Raw genomic sequence first — 17624 nt, 5'->3', positions numbered from 1 at the left:
CCGTTCTCACCCCAGCCCTGCTGATCCCACATCACGAGGTGCAAATCACGAGATACTGCTTATTATTTCATTTATTCCCAGTCTCACGCGCTTCCCTTCCCATTCGGAGAGGGGCTTTGATCGGGTTCCCGAGCTTTTCCCGGCAGACAGAAAGGCTAGACTTGTTTTGTTGCTCAAAGGAGCGGGGTTTGCACCGTCACATGTCTCCGGGCGATGCGGAGGGGTAGAGCAGCACCGAAATACCGGCGGCGGAGCACGCCAGCCCGGCCACTACAAGGCAGGACTTCAGAAGCACTTTGCCGCAGCTGGCAAAGCACCGTTGTTTTTAAGTAGCTTTGCTTAAATGAATCCACCTGCTCTTAAATAGCCTGGCTTAAGGTAATCCACCCTTCGCACCTGGCTGTGATGTGCCAGAAGCACCTGCTTATCCCACCGCCCCGGTGACCGGGAGCAGCTCCTTCCCAAAGGACCGTGCGCGTGAGCCTCTCCCGGGCGCCTTCGTTAAAACGCGGTGATGGGGCTCGGGCTGGCATGACTCTCCCTCGCTTAACGCAGCTGATGCCCGTCCGGTGGCTGGCAGGGGTTTGCCAAACCTGCCCGACGCTGCATGGCCAAGCCCATGCGTGGTCTCATCTCAGGGAGGTGCCACCTCTGTAGCCCCTGGGGCTGCCGAGTCCCACGTGGAGCTTAAGGAGCCCAACTGGGCACCAAAGCTGCCACCTCAATGGGGAAAATCATCCCTGGGGGGCTTGCTCCCCTTGACCCAGCGGGTCTGGGGGCTGCAGGGGAAGGTTGATGCTCTTCTGATGGCCCACACGGGTCTCAGACACCGGTGGGGATTGTGACCCTTGGGTGTCGCTGGTAGAATACGTTGGGTCTTGCCTTCTGGTGTGACCTGGGTTTTTTTGGGTTGCCTTGACTTCTCTCGTGGCCACTGTGCACGTGGCAGCTCTTGGAGCCCCTCTTCCCAGCACCGGGAGAAGGGGTTTGGCCTCCAAAGGGCGGTCAGGGATCAGCGCTGGCTTTTACTCACGCGTTGCGGTGGAAGCAGGTGAGCTCTCGGTGGGTAATGTCTAAGGCAAGCTGGCTGGAAATTAGGAACGGCATCTTCCTGGGATGTAATCCTTTGGTTTTGCATTAGAGAGGATGCGCTATGGGCGATTGACAGCTGAAAAGAGGGCACCGGGGGTGATCTGGTGGGCTGGGGGGGAAAGGGAGGTCCTGGCCAGCGGGATGGCAAGCGTTACTCCCTCTTCTTAGAGTTGGTGGCCTCCGTGCGCCTTTTCAGCTGCGCCACGTCGACGTAGAGATTGCGCTTGAGGACAGCGCTGGTGCAGATGAGGGCTCCTTGCAGGGCTCCCATGAAGCCCCCTACACACACATCCTGCCCTGGAAGAGAGAGGGAGGCGACGATGGTGGCGGCCGTGGTCCCCCCTGAACAGACCATGCTCTCCGTCCCCAGCTGACCACCAATGCTCTTCTGAACATCACCATCCCAAACATGCTCCCCACCTTCCAGCCGCCCCCATGCCATCCCTTGGGTTTGAACCCACAAAACCCCTCCCTGTTTGCACCCTTCCTTCTCCCCAGCAGGGAAAGGGCCTCATCCCGCCCAGCTACAATAAATCAGTGTTGGGCAGGGAAACCATGTCCAGGAGCTGGAAGAGGCACAGGCCCCTCCTCCTCCCCCTGTTGGGACCAGGCAGCTGCGTTTTGACGTGCTCCAGCAGCTCTCGCATCGCCCCGTGGCCCAGCAGTGGCTTGTCCCCATGTTTCATTGAAGGACTGAAGGTTTTTCCCCCCCATGCCCTGCTTGCCCAGAGGTGTCCTCATCTGAGAATGTGGTGGTACCTGTCAGGTAGAGGTTGGGGATGGCCGTCTGCGCCCTCATGGTGGCGATGGCTTCGACTTGCATGCGGGCGATGCTGTGGTCCATGCCATAGATCTCCCCCTTGTGGCTGGCGATGTAGTGCTGGTTGGTGAGGGGCGTTCCCCCGGAGATATACTCGATCTGGGGGGACAAGGGGACAACGTGGTCCGCGTGGGTCAGGCGTGGTGCTGTGGGGGGTCTCCTTGTGCCCCAAAAAGCTATTTTCTTGGGGGACGGGTTTGCTTGCAGACCCCTGGGTGGTGGTTCTGGCCGAGTTTGGTCCCAGAATGGTCCTTGAGGACCATCACAGAATCACAGAATGGTTCGGGTTGGAAGGGACCTTAAAGATCATCTGGTTCCATCATCCCCCCGCCTTGTACCATGCATGGTCAGGAGGCCAGTGGCAATGGGCTGGTGCCGTGCTGCCCACCTGGACCTCATGTCAAGCAGACCCAGACCCAGCTCCTACATTTGCAGGATGGAGGACCCCTGAACCCCGAGTTTTCTCACCCTGTCCTCGATGCGAGGGTAGAGCTTGAAGACAGCCTGCATGATGGCGTCTACAAAGGTCTTCTTCAACTCCTCGTAATCGTCTCCCCGCTTATTGACCTGCTTGTCCTTCCACTCCTCAAACCACTCGTATTTGGCAAAGGTCACGATGGCCATTGTGGATTTACCTGCAGCAGGACAAGGTTGGGGCCATTGTCCCTCTGCCCACCTTCACGCCACCATTTCGCTGCCGCAAACCCAACCCTCCCTGTGCAAACACCTGGGATGTCCCCAGGTCTTTGTGGTCCTGTATCCTTCATCCAGTTATCTTGAAGACCGCTTTCCACGAGCAACCTGCTCAGCAGCTTTCACCATGGCTATTTTAGGAGCAACTCCCCATTTGCTGTCATCAAACAAACCAAACCCCAGCAAGAGTTTTCAAGCCACTCCCAAACGCGCGTGGTTGGGCTTCAGCCATTACCTGGATGCCTCATTTCCCAGGTGGGGTCCTTGGCCGACGGGCAGGTGACAAACAGGAGAGGGATGTTCTTGGCGGCTTCTTCCCTGGAAGAGGTCAGGTAGCGATTCGCTCTGCAGAGAGATGCGAGGCTTTGAGGTGGTTTTGGGTGAAAACCTTTCCCTGAATATTTGTTATGGCCGAATGCCCATGCAGTGAGGAGAGCCAAGAGCATTTTCTGAGTCACCCCCCAGGAATTCATCTCCTTATGCTTAACGAAGCACACCTAAGGTGAAGCCAAACCTACATTTCATCCAGGTCATTTCCTGGGTACATGAAGTAGTTGGTGGCCTCCAGCCCCAGCTCTTCCCTTGAGCCGTTAAGACCCACGAAGACGGTGAAACCCCCTTCGCCGTGTGCCGCTATGCGAAGCTGAGACTGGATCTCTGCAATAAGGAGGGAAGAAGGGGAAAATTAGTATTTTCAGGGATCCTCAGCTATGGAGAAGTGGTTTCTCCCAGAAGCAGCCCCACTCGTATCTTCATTGCTCCCCTGTTGACTTGTCAAACGGACTTCACGGAATGACGGAATTTATCCCGAAATGTCCCATGTGCGCCCAGGGGGTGGTTCAGCAGCTCCTGCGGACTGTAAGGATTGCAGCGACGCTGCCATTTCCTACAGGGGATGGTTTAGGGGACCCGCGGCTGGAGCTTTTGCTGTATTTAATGACCTCCTTGGATTCAAATGTGCTCCTGCTCCGCAAACGTGGAGTGGTTGTAGACCAGGGCCGTATCATTGCGCAGAAAGCTTCCACCCAACCGCATCCCCCTTCCCGCCCAACCGTGCCCACTTCCACCCAACCATGCTCCTTCCAAAGCAGCAAGAAGATTTTGTGGCAGCGCTACACCCAACTCTAAGCGGATGTTTCACCAACTTTCACAAGTTTCGGGGCACTACTCTGCGGTTTTTAGGGAAACCGAGCAGCAAGGCCCAGCTTTGCCAACGGTATGGTTGGGTTTGGCAAATTAATTTAGGCTTGATTAAAAACCCTGCGAAGAAATGTGTGGCCAGGGATGGTGTTCTGAATGCCACGGAACGAATGACAGGGTTTTGTCTAAGAAATAATTAATTACAAAGGAGCCGCTTTCTGATGTGGCTTGCGGAGGCTAATGCCGTAGCCCCAAAGAAACCCAACGCCGCTGTTTTACCAGGCAGCGCCTGCACCTCCGCCGGCAGGAGCCGCTCATAGGTGTTGAAGATCCCGGCGTCCGAAATGATGACGGGAGCGAAGATGTTCACCACATCTTGGCCTTTCTTGACGCTCACGCCTGGAAGGGAAAGGCGAGGTGGGGAGGAACGGCGCCCGTGAAAAGCCCCGCGGTGGCAGGGAGCAGCCGTGTGTGCCCCGTCTCATGCCAGCGCTCACCGCAGGCTTTGCCCTGCGAGTCCAGCAGGATCCTCTGCACCGGTGCCTTTCCCAGCACGTTGCCTCCGGTTTTCCGGATAACGGGGATGGTGTGGAAGGCGATTTCCCCGGCTCCCCCTTTGGGGTACCACGCGCCGTGGAGGAAGTGGTTCACCAGGATGCTGTGCATGGTGAAGCTGGCTTTGGAGGGGACCACACCTGAAAAAAAAAAAGGGGCCGTTTGTGCCAAAACGTGCGTTTGTGGCTTTTCCTGAAGTTTTTAGGACAAGGAGTGCCCTGTCCTTGGCTGGATGCGGTGCTGTAAGGCAGGACGGAAGGGTCGTTGGTACCCGGAGGAGCCGGGAGGATGTCGGGCGTGGGTGGTCCCGGCGGCTCTTTGGTACTCGGGCTGCACCGGGCGAGTCGTGGGGGCTGGGAGCGAATCCTGGGGGCGGGTGGGAGGGGTACGGCAAGGCCGGGGCGGTGGGTGCCAGCGAGGGGGGACGTTCCCTGGCGTAGGAGCGATGCTGCCGCGTCGCAGAGCCCAAGGAGGCGGAGGGACAGGGATGAAGGGGGACACGGGGACAAGCGGCCGCTGGCCCGGGGCCGAGGGTGCTGGCAGAGCACCCCTGTGTACCGCCTCCCTTGCCCCCAACCCGCGACAGCCATGAAGGCGAGAGAAAAAAGGCTTTTCTTGGGTGGTTGTTTAATTTTTTTTTTTTTTTGCCTCTAAAGGGTTTAACGCCACCTCCGGAGGCTCCTGCCCACTTACCGTAGGTGGGGAAGATGTAGCTGAAGACGGCGCGGAGCTCGGGGTCGGCGGTGAGACCTTCCACCACCTCCTTCAGGCTGCGGGAAGCCAACCGGCAGAAGGCGCTGAGCCGGGGCAGCAGCCCCGAGCGGCACAGCGCGGTGACCAGCGCCCGCGGCAGCATCTTCAGGATCCCCACCAGCACCATCCCTCGGCCCACGCTCTGCGGGGGGGGACGCGCTCCGTGAGCACCTGCCGCCGGGAGGGCGGACAGCCCCGGGGTGGGCCCGAGAGATGGTCGAAAGCAGCTTTTTTTCCCCTTAAACTCACTCCCGGGGAGCGGGAAAGGGGTGGCAGCGTCTTCAGCGCCGCGTCCTGGGGAGCTGTGGGCAAGGGGAGCGCTTGCCCCCCACCCCATCCCCCCCCCCTCCAAGAAAAACTCTCCCCTCTGGTGGGGGCCCCCAATCTTTGCATAATAAATGTTAATTTATCCCGGTTTGATAATCATTGCGATCGCCCCACCGGCTGGGAGGTCCCACAGCATCATCCCCCGGCGCCTGCGGGGGGGATGTCGGGGCTCCCCAGCACATCCAGGAGCATCCGCCGGGAAGCGGGGTTAAAGCTCCGGGTGCGACGGCGTTTTTTTGAGGCAGAAAAGGGAGATTTTTTTGACGTGTTTCCCACCACTTTTGGTGCGGGTTGTGCAAGGCCGTTATTCCTTGCAGTCGCCCAGTTATTCCTTGCAGTCGCCCAGTGTCCGGGTGTCGGGGCGGGGAGTTTTCCCTCCCTGCGGAGGGGCCAGAGCCGTAAAAAAATTAATCCCGGGGGGGCGAAGGCGAAGCCTCCTCTACCTTCACCAGCCGCTCGAACTCATCAATCGCGGCCTCCTCGCCGGGAAACTGCTCCTTCAAGGCTTGGAAATATTCCTTCTCCCCGCCATAGATGCGGTAGGTCCTGCCGCGGCCGGGCTCCCCCAAAACCACGGCGTCGTAGGCGGCCGGCAGCCGAGCCCACTGCAGCTGCCCTTCCGTCAGCTGATCCACCACGAAACGCATGACGGAGCCCTCCTGCATCTGCCCCACATAGTGAATACCTGCAGGAAAGACTCCTCGTTTATTTGGGGGGTTTCTTCCCTTTATTTTTACACCCCATCGCGTACCCCTGGGATGCGCAGGACCCCCCGTGTGGAGGGGAAAGGGAAAAGCTGAGAAACATCCACCCCCCCCCTCCCCGCCCTTCCCGGGGCGAAGGGAAAACCGAGCGCCTGCTGCCGGGATTTTAAGCAGCTTTTGGGAATTTTGTTACACATTGATGTTTTGCCTTTCTCCATCGTGTCAATAATTAATCGTGCCCAGCTCAAGGGATGAAGGGACGGACAGAGCTGGACTTTGTCTTGCTGGATGGAGTTTGCTGAGGGAAACATGCCCTGAGGTGACATCCCCCGAACACGGAATTCTGTAGGGGCTGAGATGGGTACAGAGAATTTCATTGGATTTGAGCTGGATTAGGGGGAATTTTACAGGGCTTTGGTGTTTTTCCAAGGCAGCGCCTCATCCTTTGGCAGGAGGATTTGGGGCAAGGGAGGCTGTGTGATATCACGCAGAAAAAGTGCTTGTATAACGCGGGGCGGGTGCTGTGGACGCCCACGCCAGGTCCCCGCCGGTGTTTTGGGGGCGATTCCCACCACGGGCACCCCCCAGATCCCCCCACCCTGCAGCTGAGCCCCCCCCACAAGGATCTCAGGGGGGATTCGGGAGCCCAAAGGTGGAGGGGGCCGTACCAGTGTCGAACTCAAAGCCCTTCTCGGTGAAGGTGTGGCAGCAGCCCCCCAGCTTGCCGTGCTGCTCCAGCACCAGCACCCGCTTGCCCGCCTTGGCCAGCAGTGCCGCGGCCGCCAGGCCCCCGATGCCGCTGCCCACCACGATGGCATCCAGCCCCGCGGGGACTTTGTCTGCTGAGAAAACTGGGGAAAGGGGGGGGGGAAGGGGAGGGCATCCTCAGCGGGGGGCATGGGGCACCCCCCGAGCGGGTGCATGGTACCTGCGGTGACCCTGAAACCTCGCAGGGGGGTGTGATGCCACCCTGGGGGGTGACGCTGCCCCAGGAGGTGATGCCACCTCGCTGGGCGATGCCACACCAGGGGGAGACGCCACCCCGGGGGTGATGCCACCCTGGGGGGTTCATACAGCCCCGGGGGCGATGCCACCCTGGGGGGTTAATGCCGCTCCAGGGGGTGCTGCCACCTCACCAGGCGGTGCCACACCGGGGAGGTGATGCCAATCGGGGGGTCCTACAGCCCCGGGGGGGATGCTGTTCTTGGGGGAGATGCCGCCCCGGGGGGTGATGCCACCTCACCGGGCGACGCCACGCCGGGGGGAGATGCTGTGCCAGCGGGTGATGCCACCGCGCTGGGCGATGCCACCCGGGGGGGGGTTAATGCCACCCCGGTGGGCGATGTCCCCCCGGCGCGGGCAGGGGCGGGGGGCTCCCGGGGGGGCAGAGCCCCGTACCTGTCTTGACGACCGTCCTGCGGGCAGCCTTGTCGGTGACCAGCGGGGCCGGGGGGCGGCGGGCGTCGGCGGCGAAGGGGCTGGGGCCGCCCCCCGCGACCCGCAGCAGCCGGAGCAGGAGGAGGAGGAGGAGGAGAAGGAGGACGAGGAGGAGGAGGAGGAGGAGGAATAGCAGCTCATACAGCCACATGGCGCCCAGCCCGACTGCCGGTGCCGACCAGCGGCTCCGCTCCGCCCCGCCCGAACGGGCGGCACCGGGGGGGCGGGAGCGGGCCTGGGAGGGACACGGGGGGACACCGGGGCTGGGGGCCGGCACTGGGCGCTGGGGGTTGGTACCGAGCACCGGGAACCGCTACTGGGCGCTGAGAGCTGCTACTGGAAGCTGCTACCGGCCGCTGGGAGGTGACACCGGCTACTGGGAGATGACACGAGGCACTGGGAGATGACACCTGGAGGTGACGCGGAGCGCTGGGAGATGACACTGGCGGGTGACACCGGGTACTGGGAGCTGGCACCGGGCGCTGGGAGCTGGCACCGAGCACTGGGAGGTGACACTGGGCAGTGGGAACTGGTACCGGCCCCTGGGAGCCGGCACTGGGAGCTGGTATGGAGTACTGGGAGGTGACAGAGGGCACTGGGATCTGGCACTGGGCACTGGGAGCTGGCACCGAGCACTGGGAGGTGACACTGGGCAGTGGGAACTGGTATGGAGCACTGTGAGGTGATGAGGAGCACTGGGAGCCGGCACTGGGCGCTGGTATGGAGTACTAGGAGGTGACACAGGGCACTGGGAGCTGGCACTGGGCACTGGGAGCTGGCACCGAGCACTGGGAACCGGTACCGGCCCTGGGAAGTGGAGCTGGGAGCTGGTACGGAGCGCTGGGAGTTGATGGTGGACACTGGGAGCCGGCACTGGGAGCAGGTAGCGGGCACTGTCCCCACTGCCCGCCCCGACTGCGTTCCGCGCCGTTTGACCCTCCCGCGCCGCCGTCCTCCCCCGCGGTGCATGCCGGGCGCTGTAGTGCTGTGCGGGAGGGGGGGCGGACTACATCTCCCGGCGTGCACCGCGGCCGCGCCTGCGCACTGCGGAGCCGGCAGCGACGGGCGGGCGGGGAGGTCTCGCCGCCGCTTCCGGTGGGCGCGGGGTGAGAGGGCGGCGGGGGTTGATGGCGGGGTACCGGGGGCTGCAGGGGGACCCTGAGGGGTGTCTTCCCCCCCCCAGGGCCACCCGGCCCCGCCGCCTGAGGTTCCGCCGCGGCCCCCGCCGGTGGGGGGCGGGGAGGCCGCGTTCTTCCCCGCAGGGCATGAGCGGAGGCGCCGGGGGTTCGGAGCGGCCCGAGGAGCGGCAGCGATTCCCCCCGCCCGGCAAGTCCCGCCCCGTGCGTGTCCGGCCCGCGCCCTGCCCCTCCCGAGCGGGCTGAGCCGCTCGCCCGCCCGCCCGGGCCCGGGCAGAGGAGGGGGGTGGCTCCCTGAGGGAAGAGCTCGGGGTTTTGGGGTCCCCGCCCTGCGGAGCCGTTGGGTTTTGGGGTCTCTTCGGGGGACTGATGGCTGTGTCTCTCTCTGTCCCCGCTCAGATCTCGGCTCTGAGGCAGAACGGCCTCCTGCAGGCTCTGGTGCGGGAAGCGGGGCAGCCGGCGGGCGCTGGTGAGCTTTTCTCTGCGTCCCTCCTATTGATCCCGGTGTCTCCCGGTGGGGAAACGCCCGGGGAGCTCGAAGGGAGCCCGGGGAACCCAGCGTTGGTCTCACGGACAAAGCTTCCAGGCTCCGGCCTGGCGAAGCCTTTGCCTCGCTTTGTCCCACGCTTGCCAAGGAGGAACCTCGCGGGGTCTCAGGGATGCTCCAGTCGGGGATTTTCCCTAGAGAAGGGCAAATCCTGCCCTGAGTTGTCCTGAGGGGAAGGGAGCGAAGAGCCCTCCGCACCCCTCCAGGTCTCCCAGCCAGCCCTAACCTCCAGTGTGCCTTTCTTTTGGCAGAGATCAGCGAGGAGCTGCGGCGAGCCCAGGAGGAATGGGAGGCTGTGGAAGAGATCCAGTCAGGTACGGCCCAGAGAGCAGGAGCAGGGGGCCATGCAGCTGGGGGGCATTTTTTTTTGTGGGGGGAGAGCTGGGGAAAGTGCTGAAGGTCTGGAGGGAGAGGGAGGGGGCAGGAAACCCGCTGCCTTCCCCCAGCTCCCCAGGTCTTCGCCTTCCTGCCCTGATGGAAGCTGGGAGCGAGCTCCCTGCACCAGAATGGCCGTTCTGGCCTGAGGTGGGAACTCGTTTTGGCTCCGGGAAGCCGGAGCAGAGGGACAAGGGCTCATGCGGGGGGGGGCTAACGCCATTCTCTGCCTCCCTGCAGGGCTCTGGGGGACGTTGGCCAGTGCCGCACCCCCGATCTCCTTCAATGAAGCACTGCAGTACTTCCAGACAGCCGACCTCTCCGAGTGCAGGGTACGGGCAGGGCCCTGCGCTCTGGCCCTCTCTCGGGGGGTAGTTTTAGTAAGTAGGTGAGGCGGGAGAAGCACGGCACTCCCCTCTTTCCCTTCCGCCTTCCCTCGGCTTGGCTCTTTGTGTGATTCTGTCCCTCCCGGCTCGCCTGTGGGTTTTTCCTCTGCCCGATTGCCGGAGGGACTGGCCCTCATCGTGTCTTTGCGTGTTTTCTCCTCTACAGAAGAAGGTCCAGGCGACGGTGCGCAGGCAAGGCCTGGCTGCTCTGGTTCACTTCCTCTTCGGCCCTCCCCGGCTCCAGCCGCAACTGCAGGGAGAGCGGGAGCTGGCTCTGGCCATGGCGCAGTGTGAGTGTTCCCCTCCGTGCGAGCCACTGGCCTGGCCAGCATCACCTTTATCGTCACAGCTTCGTGGCAAGCAACTCGAGGCGGGCCAGGGCTGTAGTGGGGTCTCTGCCCCTTTGTCCCATGGCAGCCACTTATCTCAGAGGATGTGTCGCCGTCTCCTTTGCTGCAGATGTGCTCACTTTTGGGGAGGAGCGATGGATTTCCCCATACCTCCCTGTGGTGCCACAGTAGGTGTTCCACGTGTACACCGTGACATGGCACCAGGTGGGCGCTCCACGGCTCCGCAGCCCTTCCCGCTCCTCATTTTGTGACCAAAACAAACAAGACCTGAGTCCTCCCGGTGCCTTGGCGCGGTGTGTGTCGTGTCTGGCTGTCCTGTGGTGGATTGCACACGCTGAACACATGGAAAGTCCTCGCCTGGCTTTGGTGGTGGTTCCCCAGCCAGCGCTACTTCAGCCAGCAAAACTTCACGTGATGCCAGAATTACTAATTACCCCCACGCTCATGCAACACGCGGTTGTATTATTTGTGTTTCTGCACCTCTAAGAGATTTTCCTCTCTTTCCCTTCTCCCCTCCAGCAGGATAAATGCAGCCAGGACATTCTCCTTGTCACCATAAGCCATTCTCGGCTGCGGGATTCCATTTCCAGCCAGACTCTGGCTTTACCCTGCAGTGGGTGGTGGCTTCTTCCCCCACCGTGTCTCTGTGCTGGCACTTGAGGCCAGCGGGGCGGGGATGCTGAGGGGTGTTTTCTCTCCCCCAGGTGGTTTGGATGATAACGAGAGGGTGCACATGAGAATCCTGCAGACCATTTACAAGAAGCTGACCCGCTCCAGGCTGGGCTGCCCACGCTACGGGGCGCATTGGGAAGAGCTTGGCTTTCAAGGTAGGGCAGGGGGAGAGAGACCTCTGGGGCAAACCTTTGCCGAGAGGGATCCTGCTGGTCCCATTCCCTGCTCCGGAGGTGGGATCCAGAGGCAGCGCAAAGGGTTTGGTCCTCATTCCCTCTCCCGCCACGTAGCCGCTGCTGTTTCATAGAGTCATTGAAGCTGGAAAAGACCCTTAAGATCATTGACTCCAACCGTTAACGCAGCGCTGCCAAGCCCGCCACTAACCCGCATCCCTCAGCACCGCGTCTGCCCGCCTTTTAAATCCCTCCAGGGATGGCGACTCCACCACTCCCCTGGGCAGCCTCTTCCAATGCGTGACAACCCTTTCCATGAGGAATGTTTCCCTAATATCCAATCTAACCTTCCCCTGGCGCAACTTGGGGCCGTCCCCTCTTGTCCTATTCAGCTCCCTCAGCCGCTTTTCACCAGACTCGTGCTCCCGACCCCTCACCAGCTCCGTTGCCCTTCTCTGGACACGCTCCAGCGCCTCGATGTCTGTGTTGGAGTGGGGAGCCCAAAATTGAACACGATGTTTGAGGTGGGGCCTCAGATCAACACTCGTCCCCCTCAACTTGGTGGGGCCTGCAGACTCACCGAGGGTGCGCCTGAGCCCCTCACCCTGATCGTTGATTCCGATATTACAGAACCGGCCCCGATCCTGAGCCCTGGTGTTGCAGCAGATCTGTCGCTGCCCTAGCCAGATGTCACGACCAGTGCAACATCTGGACTGGCTGGCCAGACAGCACCAATACCTGCTGCCACGGTTGCCCGTGTCCAGCTGGCGCAGCGTAACCACTTTGCCCAGGCCATTAATGCTCTTCATTAGCAAGCGATCTCTGCGGCTAATGAGCCGTCTCTGGAGATGTTTATAATCTTCGTTTATTAACGAAGCGCAGGTCAGGGCTCTGTCACTAAGGTTGTGTCGCAGGTTGCTTTCAGCCTCGGCTGTGGGAGAAAAACAGCGTGATTAAAGCTGTCACGAGCGGCCGCACAGGAGTTTTCAGGCTGGTTGACTTGTGAGTTAAATAGGCCGGGTTTTAATAAAGCCTAAAACCCTTGACAGGAGGGGAATGGCTCCCGCTCCTCCATCCTGACGCGTACACGACTGGTTTTAAGTGTTAGTTTAGCAGCGAAATGTGCCCTGGGGTGGGTAGAACTTAAAACTACTCATTCATAAAATCACAGAATGGTTTGTGTTGGAAGGGACCTTAAAGCCCCCCCAGTGCCACCCCCTGCCCCGGGCAGGGACACCTCCCACCAGCCCAGGTTGCTCCAAGCCCCGTCCAACCTGGCCTTGAACCCCTCCAGGGATGGGGCAGCCACAGCTTCTCTGGGCAACCTGGGCCAGGGGCTCACCACCCTCACAGCAAACAATTTCCTCCTAATATCTAATTAAATCTCCCCTCTCTCAGTGTAAAACCCTTCCCCCTCGTCCCGTGGCTCCCCTCCCTGATCCAGAGTCCCTCCCCAGCTTTCCTGGAGCCCCTTTAGGGACTGGAAGGGGCTGGAAGGTCTCCCCGGAGCCTTCTCTTCTCCAGGCTGACCCCCCCCAGCTCTCTCAGCCTGTCCCCACAGCAGAGGGGCTCCAGCCCTCCCAGCATCTCCGGGGCCTCCTCTGGCCCCGCTCCAACAGCTCCGTGTCCTCCCGATGTCCCCAGCGCTGGAGGCAGCGCTGCAGGGGGGTCTCCCCCGAGCGGAGCAGAGGGGCAGAATCCCCCCCTCACCCCCCTGCCCACGCTGCTGGGGATGCAGCCCAGGCTGCGGGGGGTGTTTCTGGGCTGCCAGCACACGTTGCCGGCTCGTGTTGAGCTTCTCGCCCACCAACGCCCCCAAGTCCTTCCCCTCAGGGCCGCTCTCCAGCCGTTCTCGGCCCAACCTGTACTTGTGCTGGGGATTGCCCCGGCCCATCCCTGGAGAAGGTGTGGGAATGGGTGCGCGGGGAGGAGAGCGAGGGCTTGTTAATATCCGCGTGAAAGAGGCTACAGCACCCATTTGGCTCCGCTTAGGGAAGTTCCCCAAAAGCTTTCCCTCAGGATGTGGCTTCCTGGGGTTCCTCCGCTCTTGAAATGCAGTGACAGGGTATAAGCAGCCCGTGGAAGCGCAGAGGTGACCGGAGAGAAGCTCTGGGCTGTCCCTCGCTTCACCGGGCTGTCCCGCCCTTCCAGGTGCGGATCCTGGGACTGACCTGCGCGGGACGGGGATGCTGGGCCTGATGCAGTTGCTCTACTTCGTCATGGACGCTCAGACGCTGCCACTAGCTCACGAGATTTTCAAGCTATCCCGGCATGAAACCCAGGCACGTCCTTCCCGCTTCTTTGCTTGCTCCCTGCAGTGGTTCCCCTGCTCGGGGAAAGGGAAGCACGAAAAACTTCCCTTCGGCATAAGGGCTTGATTTTTCTTTCGCTGCTTGATCCCCCTCGCGCTGGGGAAGGGAGGAAGGCAGTCCCCAAAGAGCTGCTCAAAGGTCGGAACCAAACTCCAGGCGTTGGCTTTGTGCTGGGAATGAGATTTTTAGCGTCCTGATGGAGATCAGGGATTTGCTACTAGGATCCTGGGTTGGAGGTGGAATTTGTGCAGGTTAAAAGAGCTGGAGAAGCGGGTGAAGGGCAGCGCAGTGTGAAAACGGGAGTGAGCGGAGCCTTTCTCCTGAAATTTGGCATTTTACTCCTGGATGTGGTCGGGTTTAAGCCTACATATAAGCTCAGCTTGACCCACCGTGCCCCGCTAAGCCCGTATCCGTAGTACCGTTATCCTGCCACGTGGACCCCCCGGGTTCGGGGCTGCAGGGACGCAGAGTAACAAGGCGGGAGGTGGTGTCCAGGCTGCCGTGACGCTCGGTCTCTTGCAGAATTTCCCCTTCTGCATCATGTCCGTGAACATCACCCGCATCGTCATCCAGGCCCTGAGGGAGGAATGTCTCTCCAGGTGAGATCCGGAGCGACCGACAGCCCTGGAGCTGGGCTGGATGAAATTCTGGTGGGTTTGGGGTCTCAAACGGAGTCCACGGCTGGTTCCCCGGAGTGGGGGTCGCTCCCCGGCAGCTGAGCCCGTCTCTGCCCCTTCCAGGGAGTGCAACCGCCGGCAGCAGGTCATCGCCGTGCTGAACGACCTGTATGCGGCGGCCTTCCTGCAGCTCTACCGCCTCTGGAAATGGCAGCACAAGACCATCGCTGACTCCGGTTTCCTCCTCAAGGGTTTGTTTCCCCGCGCTTTCCCCTCCTTTCCCAGCCGAGGACAATAACCCCAGGCCCAGAGGAGAAATCCGGTGTGTTCTCAGCCCGTCCGTCTCCTGCTGAGCCCAACCCCAAGGGCTTAACGCCCAGAAAGCCCCAATCGTTCATCGTTTAACCTTCGCACCAAGACTTTCAATGATCCAAGTGCCGTGCGGGGCAGGTTTTTTTTTCCCCCGTTTTGCATCTCAAATCTTAAAAATGAGCACCCGTGGAAGCACCCGGTGAGTCCAGCGGGCTGCCGTGTCCCGGTGGCTCGAGGCAGGTGACAAACAGGGACGTTTCTGGCTGCCCCGTGCGGTTGCGTAAGCCCTGTTTGTAGCACAGGGTGTAAGCGGAGTCGCTTTTCTCAGCGAGCACTAAATTGCCCAGCCAGGTTATTTACTCCTGGGGAGACTGATGTCAGCAGAGCCGCTCGCTGCGCCGCGCTAATGGCTCCCTCTGAAAGCGGGGTCCAGCTGTCGCCGTCAGGCTCTGCTTTCATCCCCCTTCCCCGGGCTTTCCCTCCCGGTGGGATCACGGGGAGCTCCGGCCGATGCCGGGGGGTTCGGTGAGGAGCTCTTTGCGCTCTTTCATCCCAAGCAAAACATAATCGTGCCCTTTCCCAAGGGGATTTTACCAGAAATAATACACAGGTCGAAACCTTATCCTGGGAGCGCGCTGCGTGCCCGACGCCGTCCCCACCTTGCTCTCTGTCCTCACACGTTTCCCTCTGACCTCTCCAGAGCTGGAGTTCTCTGCCAAAAAGAAGCCGAAGCAACTCCTGAAGTCCCTGGAGGCCTACGTGAACCGCGGCCCTGCGGCCGACGGCCTCCTGCGCCCGTCCCCTGCCCCCGGCGACGAGATGGACTTCACTGGCGTTTGCGACCCGCGGGTTGAGCTGGAAGGAGAAGCTCGGCTGATCTGACGGGGAGGGAGACGTGCCGCGGGGAGCTCCGCTTGCCGCTCGGCTCCCGGGGAACGCCCGGGAAGGGCCGTCAAGGCCGAGGTGGTAGCCAGAGAGCGATGGGAGGTGGCCGCTGCCCTGAGAAGGGTCTGGGACTGAGCTGAGAGTGGTTTGGAGCCTGGGACGCTGCCGAGGGTAGATTTTTTTTTTGCCCTAAATCCCCAGAAAAGTTGTCCTGGTCCTTCCCTGCGGTGCCGGCACTGCTGGGTGCTGCGGGAGCGATCCGTGGGATTCACCGCTCTCCAGGCAAGAATCCTATGGAGCGGAGGAGGCAAACGTGGGTTTTTTGAGCCGCAGACCTCAGGCTTGGGCTGGTCCGTCTGTCTCTCTCGAATCCGTGGCCCTGTCTGCCTTTACCCCGGACAGGAAAGGTTAGTGATGCTCCAGGTGGAGCTGGAGCTCAGTGATGGGGCTCCCAAATGGAATCACGGCTCTGTCGGCAGCCGGGAGGGTGTAAAACCCCTGGCTTCGGGCTGCAGCACCTTGGTGCGGGGTAAGAGCATGAGCAGAGTCGTCGTCGTCCCCACCAACAAAGCTGGGGCAGGGCAGGTTTGGGGAGCCCCCCCTGAACTCCCCCGGGGCACTAGTGGTGCGGCAGCACCTAAATAGGTCATTAAAGGGAGGAAAAAGTGCTTTTCCCGGTGTTAGCGATGACTTTTGGCCTTGGATTTGGATCTGGTTTGTGCGGCTGGGTGAAGGGGGGGTTCGTGCTGGTGGGGGAGAGTGGGGAAGGGCGAAGCAGGGTCTGCCCGGCCCCTGGGAGGCCGATTTGGGGCTCAGTGGTGGAAAACCTGCTCCAGAGGAGAGAAACCAGGGTGGGATCCTGCCGCACGGCGCCGGGAGCACTGAGAAGGGGAGGAAAAATCCCTGCCAGCCTCCGCCTCTGCGGGAGCAGCTGCTTGGGATCAGGGAAACCTGGGTTTAGAGGAGACCAGGCTTTGGCTCGCAGGTTCCCGAGGTGCCGTTTCCCAACAGGCTCCCTCCTTCCCGGCCCTCCCTGCCTCAGTTTCCCCCTTGGTGAAATCCGAATCGCCGCCCAGGGACAAGCTGGGAGCAGCAGCGGGTGCTCCGTGCCTGACGCCAGCCTCCAGTAGGGGCTTAAAAATGATCCAAAAGCATCTTCAGCCCACAAAATAGTGTGTGGGGGGGAAAAAGCACCTGGATCTGGAGATAAAAAGGTGTGTTTGAACAGGAGACGTGGGGAGCCGGTGGGATAACAGAGCGGTTCATCGCTGACAGCTCCCGGGTGCTGTTATCCTCCTGGAACGGCGATTGCTTTCCCAGCAGCAGGGTGGAAAATGTGTCCCCCAGCTGAAAAAAAAACCAACAAACTAATAAATGGGCAAAAAGGAGCCTGGTGTTGGGGTTTTTTTTCTCTCCTAATCCTGAATACCTCTGTGAGTCGGCTGGAGGAGGGGGGGGACGGGGCTGAAAAGCACCGTGGGGGTGATGTGGGGGGATGAGGGGCGCGGGGAGGTGGTGAAACGGGAAGCGGGGCCGGGGATCTGGGGAGGGATGAGGTGCTGGGGGGGACACGGGTACTGTCGGGGGGATGTGGGTGCTGGGAGGGATGGGGGTGCGGGGTAGGGATGTGAGTACTGGGAAGGATGGGGGTGCTGAGGGAGGGAGGGAGGGATGGGGGTGCCAGGGAGGACACGGGGAGGGATGTGGAGGTCTGGGGGGATGTGGGTGCTGGAGAGGGGATGGAGGTGCCAGGGCAGGGGCACCCGAACCAGAGGCGGATGTGGGTCCCAGGGAGGGAAGGGGGGTCCCAGGGAGGGAGGGAGGGAGGTGGGTGCTGGGGAGGGGATGCAGGTACCGGGGAGGGATGTGGAGGTCGGGGAGGATGCGGGTGCTGGGGAAGGGATGCGGGTACCAGGGAGGGATGGGGGGGCCGGGGGGAAACAGAGGTGCTGGGGAAGGGACGCGGGTGCCAGAGGAGGGGGGGGGATGCGGGTGCTGGGGGGCGGATGTCGGTGCCGGCAAAGGGATGCAGGTACCAGGGAGGGAGGTGGGTGCGGGGGAAGGAGCCGGGGGGGGGGGTCGCAGGGAGGGCGGGATGCGGGTGCCAGGAAAGGGAACGTGGGGAGCGGGGAGGGGATGCGGGGGTCGGGGGGGGATGTGAGTGCCGGGGGAGGATGGAGGTGCCGGGGAGGGATTTGGGGAGCGGGGAGGGGATGCGGGGCCGGGAGCCGCGGCGGGGAGGCAGGGGAGCTCGGAGGGGAGCTCGGAGCGGAGCCCGTCGCCGCCCGTTTCCCCCCCCCCCCACGGTGCCGCCCGGTTCCGCCCCGGGGGCGGTGGC

General features: G+C 61.8%; 2 protein-coding genes across 12 annotated transcripts; one reads left to right on the top strand and one right to left on the bottom strand.

Annotated features, from left to right (window-relative positions):
• Positions 1-63: 63 nt before the first annotated feature.
• Positions 64-7691, bottom strand: RETSAT (retinol saturase). 2 transcript variants are annotated; one of them, XM_054225111.1, is made up of 11 exons: positions 7483-7691; positions 6753-6935; positions 5824-6065; positions 4994-5195; positions 4243-4440; positions 4025-4144; positions 3124-3262; positions 2841-2950; positions 2381-2547; positions 1852-2011; positions 64-1389 (listed from the first exon to the last, which is right to left on the bottom strand). In XM_054225111.1, the coding sequence occupies exons 1-11, from the start codon at positions 7670-7672 to the stop codon at positions 1244-1246; spliced, it is 1857 nt and encodes a 618-aa protein (XP_054081086.1). In that variant the 5' UTR covers positions 7673-7691; the 3' UTR covers positions 64-1243. The 2 variants fall into 2 exon arrangements, with proteins under 2 accessions (XP_054081086.1, XP_054081087.1); XM_054225112.1 differs by lacking the exon at positions 6753-6935.
• Positions 7692-8452: 761 nt separating this feature from the next.
• ELMOD3 (ELMO domain containing 3) lies at positions 8453-16674 on the top strand. Of its 10 annotated transcripts, none has more exons than XM_054225118.1 (11): positions 8453-8616; positions 8784-8861; positions 9057-9126; positions 9456-9518; positions 9820-9959; positions 10132-10255; positions 11020-11220; positions 13312-13442; positions 13995-14071; positions 14213-14340; positions 15102-16674. In XM_054225118.1, exons 2-11 carry the CDS (start codon positions 8787-8789, stop codon positions 15281-15283), a joined length of 1191 nt encoding a protein of 396 aa, XP_054081093.1. In that variant the 5' UTR covers positions 8453-8616; positions 8784-8786; the 3' UTR covers positions 15284-16674. The 10 variants fall into 10 exon arrangements, 9 of the variants coding, with proteins under 9 accessions (XP_054081093.1, XP_054081094.1, XP_054081091.1 ...); XM_054225119.1 differs by having other exon boundaries at positions 8557-8627; XR_008469926.1 differs by lacking the exon at positions 8453-8616 and having other exon boundaries at positions 8634-8861; positions 14213-14600; positions 15102-15237.
• Positions 16675-17624: the final 950 nt, after the last annotated feature.

Source organism: Rissa tridactyla, chromosome 20 (assembly GCF_028500815.1).
Source record: "Rissa tridactyla isolate bRisTri1 chromosome 20, bRisTri1.patW.cur.20221130, whole genome shotgun sequence".
Taxonomy (NCBI): domain Eukaryota; kingdom Metazoa; phylum Chordata; class Aves; order Charadriiformes; family Laridae; genus Rissa; species Rissa tridactyla.
The sequence above is the reverse complement of the archived record's forward strand: the minus strand, read 5'-3'. Positions and strand labels throughout refer to the sequence as shown.

Excerpts from the sequence above, each read along its gene's own strand:
- RETSAT (XM_054225111.1), bottom strand. The coding sequence starts at position 7,672 with ATGTGGCTGTATGAGCTGCTATTCCTCCTCCTCCTCCTCCTCCTCGTC. Across the intron at positions 5,196-5,823 it reads AGTTCGAGCGGCTGGTGAAG|AGCGTGGGCCGAGGGATGGT; the intron begins GTAGAGGAGGCT and ends CCCCCCCCGCAG. Across the intron at positions 3,263-4,024 it reads GGAGGTGCAGGCGCTGCCTG|AGATCCAGTCTCAGCTTCGC; the intron begins GTAAAACAGCGG and ends TCCTTATTGCAG.
- ELMOD3 (XM_054225113.1), top strand. The coding sequence starts at position 8,649 with ATGGCGGGGTACCGGGGGCTGCAGGGGGACCCTGAGGGGTGTCTTCCC. Across the intron at positions 8,862-9,056 it reads CGCCCGGCAAGTCCCGCCCC|ATCTCGGCTCTGAGGCAGAA; the intron begins GTGCGTGTCCGG and ends GTCCCCGCTCAG. Across the intron at positions 10,256-11,019 it reads GGCTCTGGCCATGGCGCAGT|GTGGTTTGGATGATAACGAG; the intron begins GTGAGTGTTCCC and ends TCTCTCCCCCAG.